Below are 12321 nucleotides of genomic sequence, written 5' to 3' on the forward strand. Positions count from 1 at the left end.
ATCAAAAGTTGGGCAAAGGATTTGAACAGACACTTCTCAAAAGAAGACATTTATGCAGTCAACAGACACATGAAAACATGCTCATCATTACTGGCCATCAGAGAAATGCAAATCAAAACCACAATGAGATACCATCTCACACCAGTTAGAATGGTGATCATTAAAAAGTCAGGAAACAACAGGTGCTGGAGAGGATGTGGAGAAATAGGAATGCTTTTACACTGTTGGTGGGACTGTAAACTAGTTCAACCATTGTGGAAGACAGTGTGGTGATTCCTCAAGCATCTAGAACTAGAAATACCATTTGACCCAGCCATCCCATTACTGGGCATATACCCAAAGGATTTAAATGATGCTGCTATAAAGACACATGCACACATATGTTTATTGCAGCACTATTCACAATAGCAAAGACTTGGAACCAACGCAAATGTCCATCAATGATAGACTGGATTAAGAAAATGTGGCACATATACACCACGAATACTACGCAGCCATAAAAAAGGATGAGTTCATGTCCTTTGTAGGGACATGGATGAAGCTAGAAACCATCATTCTGAGCAAACTATCGCAAGGACAGAAAATCAAACACTGCATGTTCTCACTTATAGGTGGGAATTGAACAATGAGAACACTTGGACACAGGGTGGGGAACATCACAGGAGCGGGGGGCAGGGGGAGGGATAGCATTAGGAGATATACCTAATGTAAATGACGAGTTAATGGATGCAGCACACCAACATGGCACATGTATATATATGTAACAAACCTGCACGTTGTGCACATGTACCCTAGAACTTAAAGTATAATAATAAAAACAAACAAAAATAAATAAATAAATAAAAAGTTCCTATGACTTCTTATACTCAAACACTACTGGAATGGGAACAACCCCTCTTCTATTTCAGCTGTGGTTCCCAGATTGCCCTGCTTTGCTTTTCAGTGAATATTTTTCAGCTGTCTTGGCATTCCCTTGTTTCCAGGTCTTTCAGTCACCATGCTGCTTCCTTCAGCTTCCTTCTGCATAGACACTCACATCATGCAGGTGTTGTGGCTATCATCTGACTTCCTCCTGCATAGATACTGATACCATGCAGGTGTTGTGGTTATGAAAGCCCCACCTGTATTTTGGGGTTTGAGGAGATACCCTGTCACCTGGTTTTGTTGTAAGTTTTTTGACATGTTTTTGATTTCGCTATTTAGTTGCTATGTTTATTTTTATGTGGAATTCTAGAAGATCCAAAAAGTATGCTGCCACTACCACTGTCATCTTCTCAGTTATAATAAAATATAAATTAAGCATAAATAAGGGAAAAAGTAAGGGCGGTATACAATGAAATCACAGTAGTAAATGGTGTACTACTATAAAGTGATTCCCAGCAAAATAATAAATTCACGGGAGAGTGAATAACAACAAACACAAAACATAAAGTGAATTCACAGCAGACTTGGTTAATATATAGTTATTTTATAGTAAAGTCAAGCTATTTAGATCTATTCATGGAATTATTTAAACCTGTAGTTTGTAAATGGTGAAATGTAAATAGGGCTTGTTCCTTTCTTCTTTCATTACATCCTCCCCTGACTTTCCCAATACAATTTTCTCCTCATCTTGTTTACATAGAAACACAGGGCTCAGGGAAAAAGTCAAATGATTTTGGTAATCAAGTATCCGCCAGAGAGTGTGTTCAGTGAGCCCACGTTAGCGCTCATGTGTCATGGTCTCTAAGGAACAATTTCAAAAGCTTGACCTAGACTTTTTCAAGCTAGGAACAGTTGACAGCAAATTCTAATCCAGGTTATAAAAAATGGTAAACATTATTCACTCTTTATCTTATCCCCCCCCAAATTTATACTGTTGTACATTAAAGTGGTTTATTGAGGTCCTGCTTTGTGCTAAAGTGTGTGTGCCGTGTGCACGGGATACAGCAGTGACAAAAGGGATTCTGATCTCTCTGGGATATGACTTATTTCCAGCGATGTTAGGTGTGTCCGTCTTGGCATCGCTACAGATCAGTTATTGTGATGCAAAAATGTTTTGCCAATCACATCAACTTAATTCTTAAAAATTGATTTTTAAAAACTTCCCCTAAAGACACGCAAACAAACACTTGAAACTATGCTAGCCCCCAAGGCTAAGACAGGTGATTAATCTGGAGTTGTGGTTTCACCACCTTTAACTATCATCTGTCCTTTCCCTTGCACGCTTGTTTGTTGTTATTTCTTGTGAAATTTTAAGTGAATGCCAATTTATAGTGGAGCCTGGTAATGACATAAAAATCAAAACAGCAAGGCTTATTTCAGATTAAGTTACTGGAAGCAAAATACATACAATGCAAAGATTAATGTATTTTAAGTGTACTTGCTGTTTAAATAAATACCATTATAAATCCTCTTGTCAGTAAGTCTTTTATGTAAAACAAAGAATCACTTGTTAATTTATCTTTTCTGTAAATTAAGAACTTTATGTATTAGGTTTGCTTTAAGGGAGGAAATCCAGTATCTGGACAGTTGCTAAATAGGTCATACTCCATCAGGTGATCTGTGTATCAATGCATCCTCTGTTATTTATAAAACAACATGTGCCATCTGGGTTTTATTTCCTCCTTGTTTGTTGCCTTTTGCCACCAGACCATAAACCTTTTGAATGCAGAGACTATCTTGTATGTATCTGTATCCCCATTAAATGCTTACTAAACAATGATAGTGATATTTGTGAAATAATGAGAGAAAGACCGCCCCCATAAATTTTTCCTATTTCCGGATCATAATTAAACTTTGGTGGCTGTGTTAATTCAATCAGTTAGCTACTATATGTGCTGAGATCTGGGAAGACTAAAAAGACCATAATAGTCTGTACCTTTGAGAAGTTTATAATCTCATTAGAAAGATAAAAATGCACACATAAAATGTGAATAAAAATTGCCATATTATTATTTAGATGTCAAATAGAGTTTATATATTATATTACAGTCTTTATAAAAATACTTTGGCTTTATTTATAAAGTTGGTTCTTTTCTTTTTCCTGAGTGAATATCAATTGTTTTTTATGCCTTTTCCCCCTTTTTCTTTCCACATATTTGTCAATCTCTAGTACCAAAGAGAATTATTATAGATGTTTTAATCATCTGACATTTTTAACATCAATGCAATTTTCTAATGACATTTCTTACCTAGGAAAGAGATTCTATACACAGACAGCATGAGGCAGCCCGGCAAGCTCTAATGGGAAGGATACGCCCTGATCACACACTCCTATTTCAAAGGTAGCAATTTATCACATGAGCAACTTTAGATTGATTTCCTAGTGTTCAAATAGATCAAATGAATCCTAAATCGTGAACATAAACAGAGACCTCTGTCCTAAAATGGACCCAGTGATTCAGCAGTAAACCCAGTTCTAGAAGTTGTATTTCCTTTTCATTTGTATACATTTTTAAAAGGCACAATATGCTCATAGCTACTAGAAACTGATGATTTTTTGAAAATTGCCAAGAATATTTCTTTGCAAGAAGAAGACGGGTGATTAATCTGGAGTTGTGGCTTCACCACCTTTAACTATCGTCTATCCTTTCCCTTGCATGATTGTTTCGGTTCTTTTTATTGTTTGTAATTTTAAGTTATCTATTGAGAATCTTTAATCAATATAAATAAAATTACATTTTTGTTCACTTGTTTGCTACCATGTCAAAACAGAGTGATTAATTTTCTTCATGTTGGTAGGCTATCTTTGGATAGTCAGATTCAAAAGACAGGCTGTGTGATATATGCAAATTTGTATGGGGGGTTGGGAGGATGGTGGCCAGGAGTGAGACACTGTCCCCCAGAGCAGCTGAAGCTGGGCCTAGGTGACCACTGCCCAGCAGAATGCCAGGCCTGTTCGAACACTCTGGACAGAGAAACTATGCAATTTTAAATATGAGTTCCAAATGGGTCATCACAAAGGCAGATAGATGCTTTGAATTTGCCTGCATTTATATGCAACTGGGCTGCTTTGCACATAGCAACTCTAGCAAGTCTGAAGAACAGCAGGGTTTATTCACGAGAAATGGCTGATTCTTTTTCTTTCAAGTCAGTCTGAGGGAACAGACTTGCATACAGCACATATGAATAGATGAAAAAGGATATTTTATGCTAGAGTTTAGTTGAACGTATAATGGTAGAATTTTTAGAAATATTTTACTTGGATACCATTTCAAAGCATTAGATTATAAATAAAGTTGGAAAACACCTATTTTTAACTCTTATAGCAGTTGTTATATTGCCAGCCCTTGCATAACAAATGGACTAGGGAATCTCCAGGAAGATAATTTGCCTATATTAGTACTTTAATGGCTATGGAATATTCACAGCAATGAATATTTACTTAACCTTCAAATTAGAATGTAATGATGCCAATGACTTAGACAAGCTCTGATGTGAATGTTTCTGAGTGGATATATTACATTATTTCACATAGATCTCATTGGCATTTGCGTTTATCTGGGATATTTAGGTATACATGTGTGTACACTTGGTATCTTTACAAAATCCTTTGGTTTTTTTTTTTTTAATTTCCAATTCCAGGGGTCCAGTACCAGCACCTCTCACCAGTGGTCTACACTATTATACAACTTTAGAAGAACTCCGGAAGAGTTTTGATCTTTGTGAAGACTATTTTAAACCTCCATTTGGACCATATCCTGAAAAGAGGTGAGTTGAGGTGTTTTGTTGGATGGAATTGGCTATTTTCTGGTTAGTTAAAATTATGGTACTCATCTCTAAGCTTCAGAGAAATCCTAAAACTGGGAAGCAGGGCCCTAACTCCCGCTGTAGAATTTGAAGGGAGTAGACCCTGCCCCTCTATGGAGGGCCCAGGCATATAACCTAGGTTCACCATTGGAAGCTTTTATCTGGGACCTTGAATCTTGAGGGAGTGATAGAAAGACACAGGGGCAGTTAGAGGCTATTCAAGTCACCAGTAGCAGAAGAACCGAGATTTCAGAGGAAGAGCACAGACATCCATTGTGGTAAGGCAGGCAATGATGTTCTGCTAATCTCTTTCTGTACTGTGATTCGGCTGTGTTCTTGGTTCCTAGCTTACTTTTGTTCCCGCCTCATTTTAAGGCCAGGTTCTCTAGTTTCCACTAATTTCATAAAGTACCCCGTAGCCTTCCACTAATTCCCTTTTTAATATTCACCTTGGCCAAAGAGTGTCTGTATTTGCAACCAACCATTCTGATTAGTATGATGCTGTATTTCAAAATGTTTACCAATGGAAGTGCAATACATAAAAGGCCATTTCAGGGTCTCAGTGTTTAATATGTCATAGTGTGACTCAAAAGCTGAAAATGTTTATGCTGAGGGCCCCATATAGACCACAACAGAGCCTCCATTGCTGATTGTAGCACTGTGCTTTTGAGAACATTCTACTACATTTTGTTTCTCCTTCAGTTGCTCCTGTCACTGCAGCTGACCATCTCGCTGTAGGTCTTGAAAACAAATTTTCACAAAGATCTGGCTGGTTGGGTCAATTGCCATCTACTATGGGGTGCCTCTCTTGGGTAGAGATCTCTAACCAGGGCCCTCATAGGTTGCTGGCTGGTCTATAGATTGGCTGTCCCTATGTCAGGCACCTATCCTTTAGCCAGTATTCTGTGGTCAGACCAGTGACAGCGAACCAAGTGGAAAACTCTTCAGAAGGGGGCTGTGGGTATGGCAGTCTCTGTGGAGCATCCAAACACATGGCAATGTAATGGACATACAAAGTGACTGGAAGAAAGCTCACCAAAATGTGAACAGTGGCTATTTCTCTAGAATTACCAGTTATTTTATTTTTCTTCTTTATCCTTTTTTCCTGTAACACCTAAATTATTTGCACAGGGATATATATTTTATTTCTGTATCCTAAAAAACTATTAAAAATCCCTAAGAATTTAATGAAATATTCAATAAATGAGAAAGTAAAAGGATTTACACCAAAATATTATGTTATTATCTTCTAGTGATAAGATTATGGCCAGTTTTTGTTTTTTTGTTCACCCCCCGTATTTTCAACAATGAGCATTTTTATAATTTTTGAAGCATTAGCATAACTTTACAAAGTTATTTTAGAAGTCTGTCACAGCAAAGGGATATTTTATGACGGTGATATATCATAATGAGAATGAAAACTTTTAAAATGAGCAATGCTTTCCTTTATTTCTGAGTTTTATTGTTCTGACACTTGGGATTTCCTTCCATAATTTTGATGATGAAAAATAGCTGTCCCCTCTAAATGGTCCCCTCTCAGTCTGCATGTTTCACTAGAGATTAGAGACCCTAGCATTATAATTAGTTAATTAGCTTTCTGTAACCATGTTGAAACTGTGATCTCTGAGGATTTGTTTGAGCTCTGAATTGTTAGTACAGTGAGGTAGGCATATGGGAATACAGCAAAAAAGAGAAAACAAAATGGCCTAATGGGCTGCAGTAGGTTTACACATCATCTCTTCTCATGGTAAAAGGGGTCAGGCCTGTGGCTCAAGTCTCACACTTCACCCGTGGTCATGCATATGTCTTTTAACTCCACCACATTCTTTCTTCAGACTTTCAATGAGTATTCATTTAATACTTTGACACAAAGGAAAAATAATTGTTGAAAGAGAGAACTTACTCTGTGATGCCTTTTTTGATGTGTGTCTTAAATGCAGACATATTCTTTCCCAAAACATATGTGTTATGGTTTGAGCTGTCCCCCATTCCCCCAATTTCATATGTTGGAGTCCTGACCCTCAGGATCTCAGAATGTGACCTTATTTGGAAATAGGGTCACTGCAGATGTAATTTGTTAAGATGAGATCATATTGGAGTAGGGTGGGCTCCTAAGCCAATAAGGCTGTCCTTGTAAAAAGGAGAAATTTGAACACAGGCACACACATAGGGAGCATACCTTGTGATGAAGACTCAGATTGGGGTGATGGGGCAGAAGCCAAGGAGCACCAAAGCTTGCCAGCAAACCACCGGAAGTGATGAGAGAGGCCCGGAACAATTCTCCCTCACAGACCCTGGAAGGAATCAGCCCTGCTGACACCTTGATTTTGGACTTTAGGCCTCCATAACTGTGAGACAATCAATTTCCATTGTTTAAGCCACTCAGTTCATGGTATCTTGTTATGGCAGCCAGAGCAAACTAATATGACCTGTATAAAAATCCAGTGAAATTTTTCTTTTCACATTCTTTCTGTGTTCCCTTTAACATGCTACATAGTTATATGCTATGTATGTATTTAATTTATATGTTATACATATAAGCTACTATCGTATGCACTATATCTTTATCACTTTGGGTTATTGCATTTTTCGCTAAAAGATGGAAGAACATCTTTATGCATCTATCATTTGATAAAAAGCTCTATCCCATAAAACATGAATGCATCTACTGCTCTATTTAGGGCAAAAGACTCAGTCTAGGTATAAATCTAAAGAGAAGATCCCATGCATAGGTTAATAATAACACTTTCCCAATGCAGGAAGTAGAGGAGAGATTTGTCTGGTGACTGGAAGAGCCAGATGTTGGCAATATTGGTCTCAGTTTACTCTTCTCTAGCAAGTGCTTCTTGGGCAAGCTCAGTAAACTTAGGTGGGAGCAAGAGATTGGGAAACAAGGTCTCCTAGGAGACTTTGCTCTGTATAAAGGGAGCCTAGGCCTGGTGCAGTGGCTCACACCTCTAATTCCAGTACTTTGGGAAGGCAAGGTAGAAGGATTGGATCATTTGAGCCCAGGAGTTCAAGACCAGCCTCGGCAACATAGTGAGACTCTGTTTCTACCAAAAAAAAAAAAAAGTAGCTGGGAATGGTGGTGTATGCCTGTCGTCTCAGCTACTCAGGAGGCTGAGGTGGGAGGATGGCTTGAGCACAAGAGGTTAAAGCTGCAGTGAGCCATGATTGCACCATTGCATTCCAGCCTGAGTGACAGACCCAGTCTCAAATAGATAATTAAATTAAATTAAATTAAATTAAAGGGATTAATTAATTAAATTAAAGGGATTAATTAATTAAATTAATTAAAGGGACCTAACATTCTGGCATAGAATTCCAAAAGCTGTCGTCCAACAAAAAGAAGACAGTCCCAAGAACTCAGCCCAAGATGGTAAGATGGACCTCCTCCTTTGAGCAAGCAATTAGACTTCTCTGCCACTTGATAACAAGTAACTGACACTTCTAAGCAGAATCCTTAGGGTGCAGAGAGAGTGCCCCATCCCAGAATACCTCTATCTGGGAATGTTGGTGCCATGTAGCCCTAGCTGTAGTTGACAGACATCTGAGGTCCAAGTAGTAGGCAGGTGCCTATGCCCAGCATCACGTGGGCTTTCCAGGAGAGCTGGGTTTGGATTCCCAAGTGCACCAGTGCTGTGGCCTCTGCTTGCCATTCAAACATAATACAGACAATGTGAGTGGTGCACATTAGCTGTGTCACCCTCAGTATGCCTATATCACCCCATTCCCTTACCTCCTGGGTCAAGGACAGGCCCAGATGGTAGCTAATTGCACTATGTTTTTCAATACTAGAGCCCTGAACCCCTGGGGATATCTCATTAAGACTGGCTTCTACCCTTTTAATCTCTGCCACAGTCAATATCATCCTAGTAAACATAGATGCCTTCATTTAAATGGCAGGCTTTACCTTGTATAGACCCAATTGCATCAGCCTTTCCTATTGCCAGGTACGAATCTAAGTTAAATGTGGAGTGTGAACAAGTGGAGTTCAACTTGAACTTGATCCTAGAAATGTACTTCTTTGCTGGGATAGGGATCATAACATTGGAACTACAGAAAAGAAAGTATCATCACAGCCACCTACTAGGTTCTGCAGCGAAAAATTACCTATGAATTTTTGACGTTTTAATCAACCTTTGGCCAAATCATGAAAAGACAGAACTATGAATACAAAGCTTAATATAATCAAATTTGACAGTGAAAAGCAGACCCGTAATGACAAAGTTTAGGAGGTAGAGGTGGAGGGTCAATTTTATTATGTTGTTAATGAAAGAAGAAATGTAGTTTTAAAATATGATATATGAAGATGCAGATCTGACAGATGGAAGAACTGAGAATAGTGATAGAACTATGTAGGGGGAGTGTTATAAAGTGAGTTAAGTTCTTCCGTATCATAGCAGAAATCCTATCTATTAAAAGATATGTTTAAAATTGATGTCAGGCCTGGGCGGCGTGGCTCATGCCTATAATCCCAGCACTTTGGGAGGCCCAGGAGGGTAGATCACTTGAGGTCAGGAGTTCAAGACCAGCCTGGCCAACATGGCAAAAACCCATCTCTACTAAAAATACAAAAATTAGCCAGATGTGGTGGTGCACACCTGTAGTCCCGGTTACTGAGGAGGCTGAGGCAGGAGAATCAGTGAAACCAGGGAGGCAGAGGTTGCAGTGAGCCAGGATGGTGCCACTACACTCCAGTCTGGGTGACAGACAGAGCCTCTCTGTATAATTTGACTTAATTTTAACTATATAGAGATAGCAGGTTGATTAAAATGTTAATGATAAATTTTTGGAGAGTTGAGAAAAAGTTTGTCTAGATCCAAATCAAATTTAAAAGAAAAACAGCAAGCTTTATACAATACAACAAAAGGGTTAATATTCAATACGTAGAGTTCAGACAAATTGGTAAGAAAAATGGTATGGTCCTCAACAGATAAATGAGCAAAAGACATACACAATTCACAAAAGGAGTGTGGGGAGGAGCTAATGAATAAATATAAAAAATAATGTTTAATCTTGCTTGTGATTAGAAAGCAATTTTAAATAATATGCCACTTTTTGCTTGTTGAATTAGCAAAACTGATTTTTTAAAATTATTTTTTAAATGGTGCAAACAGAAAGATACTGCTGGAGAGCCCAGATTTTGTTGGAAGATAAAATTTCACAATCTTTTGGGGAGCAATTAGGAAGTTTATAGCAAAATCCTAAATAATATATTTACTATTGACCTAGTTATCCTGCTTCTGGGAATTGATACTGTCTTAGACCATTCAGGCTGCTATAATAAAATACCATAGACTGCATAGCTGATAGACAACACACATTTATTTCTCCCAGTTCTGGAGGCTGGGAGTTTAAGATCAAGTGCCTGGTCAGGGCCCACTTCCTGGTTTCCAGATGCCATCTTGTGGCATTGTGTAGATGTGTCCTCTACACAATGGAAGGGGTGAGGGAGCTCTCTGGAGTCTTAAATAAGGGCACTAATCCCACCATGAGGGCCTCACCCTCATAACCTAAGCACCTCCTGAAGGCCCCGCCTCCTAATGTCATTACCTTGGGGATGAGAATTTCAACATAGGAATTTGTGGGGATGCAAACATTCAGACCCTAGCAGATACTAATAAATTAACATGTGGAAAATCATCATATGCAAAGATATTCATTATGACAGAAAAACTTGGAAATAACCTGAATGTCAAAAAATAACAGAATGGTCAAATAAAGCATGAAGCATATACTTGATGGACTATTATGCAGCAATTAAAGATCAGGGTTCAGAAAACTGTTGATAACTTAAAATTGTTCACTGAAAATGTGCATAATTACACAAAACAAAAAGAGCCAAACTGTAAGAGTGGCTTTCTATGTGTGATTTTCCTTTTTCCTTCTAGTTTTCTGTATTTTCTAAATTGTCTATAATGCGTATGATTTACTTTTATAATGAGAAGCAATTAGTGAACTTTATTTTTAGGAAATTAATTCAGTGGATAAAGATAAGTCAATCCAAAACAATTGAACTGAAGTATGAATGTGTATGGGATATGAGAAGCAGAGTTACAAAGCTAGTGGATCTTGTGTAACACTCAACCACATGCCAGTTTCTGTTCTGGGAATGTGACATATGTTATCTCAACACACACACACACACACACACACACACACACAAATTTATAACTACTACCCGGCGAGAAAAAAATGCTGTCATTTTCCTCATTTTAAAAATGTGACAACTGAGGCAAGTTAATTAGTTGGTAAAAGGACTTGAAGCTATCAAGTCTCAGAGCTGAGGTCTGAACCAAAGCCAAAAGGCTCGAATCTTTGTGCTAAGCCACTTGGCTACAGTCTACAAGACTTAGAATTTAACTGAAGGAGGAAGACATGTATAGAGAAACACCAATGACACAGGCATGTCTGTGATGAATGAAAGACAATTAGTTCAGACATATTTTTTGTCTGACTTTCATTATTTTCTACCAGAGGTTTCTTTTTTCTTCCCAAACTACCTCTTATTTGCTAAAGCTCCCCAAGATATGCCAGCATCTCCGACATAATTCACATTCTCTGTGGCTTTCTAAAGAAAAATTATTAAACTTTTAAAAATGGGAAGGTCCTATATTTGCATTTCAACTCTATGTCTGAGGGGTTCGCCTACATTTATACCTGTTTTTTTTTTCTTTTTTGACACTTGCTGTTAACTAGAAATCTTTCCGGGTGTGCATGGGGGATGAGGGGATCTCTTTGCTTGGTCTCAGCATGATTCCTTGCCGAGGTCCTACCAATATCTGAGGGCATCCAGTGATGAGACAGCTGGGGAGGTCAAGAGCGCAGTCTATAAATACTTCAATCAGCCACCATCTGGTCCTGGAGTCATTGGCTGGTGAGATCCAGAAACATGGGCCAAAACAAGCCCCCTGTGGCCTGTGTCAAAAGAGACACACATCACTTGGGTTATGGCGCCCTCTTCCCAAGCCATAGTGGTATAAAACTCCAGGCCTCATGCTTCCCTGCTCCTGCCTTTTCAGTAGTTGAATTATCCTATTCCCACCCCCGAAACTTCCCTTAAAAAGTCTACTCCTGGCCAGGTGTGGTGGCACATGCCTGTAATCCCAGCACTTTGGGAGGCCCAGGCGGGCGAATCACCTGAGGTCAGGAGTTCGAGACCAGCCCGGCCAACGTGGAGAAACCCCGTCTCTACTAAAAATACAAAAAATTAGCTGGACATGGTGGTGGGTGCCTGTAATCCCAGCTACTCGGGAGGCTGAGGCAGGAGAATGACTTGAACCGGGCAGGCGGAGGTTGCAGTGAGCTGAGATGGCGCCATTGCACTCCATCCTGGGCAACAAGAGCAAAACTCTGTCTCAAAAAAAAAAAAAAAAAAAAAGTCCACTCCTTGTCTTTTTCCAGTTAGTTTTCCAAGCCAGCATCTTTCTATCATTCCTGAAGTTTACTTTGACTGAGAAGCATTCCAGAACCATTAAGTTGGAGAAGAGAAGCCTGTCTCCCAGTGAGGCCCTTCAGATGTCACAATGGTCCCTCTGCTGAGAGCATTCTCCTTCCTCCCCTCCAGTTTCAACCTCCACCCCACCT

General features: G+C 39.0%; 1 protein-coding gene across 6 annotated transcripts in view; it reads left to right on the forward strand.

Moving 5' to 3' along the window:
* LRGUK (leucine rich repeats and guanylate kinase domain containing) overlaps positions 1 to 12321 on the forward strand; it is a 150323-nt gene that overhangs the window by 117158 nt on the left and 20844 nt on the right. For 4 of the 6 annotated variants that reach the window (XM_016958172.4, XM_016958174.4, XM_519392.9 and 1 more), the window contains exons 17-18: positions 3178 to 3266; positions 4567 to 4692. In XM_016958172.4, coding sequence (XP_016813661.1) covers positions 3178 to 3266; positions 4567 to 4692 — 215 coding nt within the window. The remainder of the gene's footprint in view (positions 1 to 3177; positions 3267 to 4566; positions 4693 to 12321) is intronic. The other 2 variants (XR_010158996.1, XR_001719516.4) reach the window with 1 other exon arrangement.

Source organism: Pan troglodytes, chromosome 6 (assembly GCF_028858775.2).
Source record: "Pan troglodytes isolate AG18354 chromosome 6, NHGRI_mPanTro3-v2.0_pri, whole genome shotgun sequence".
Lineage (NCBI taxonomy): Eukaryota > Metazoa > Chordata > Mammalia > Primates > Hominidae > Pan > Pan troglodytes.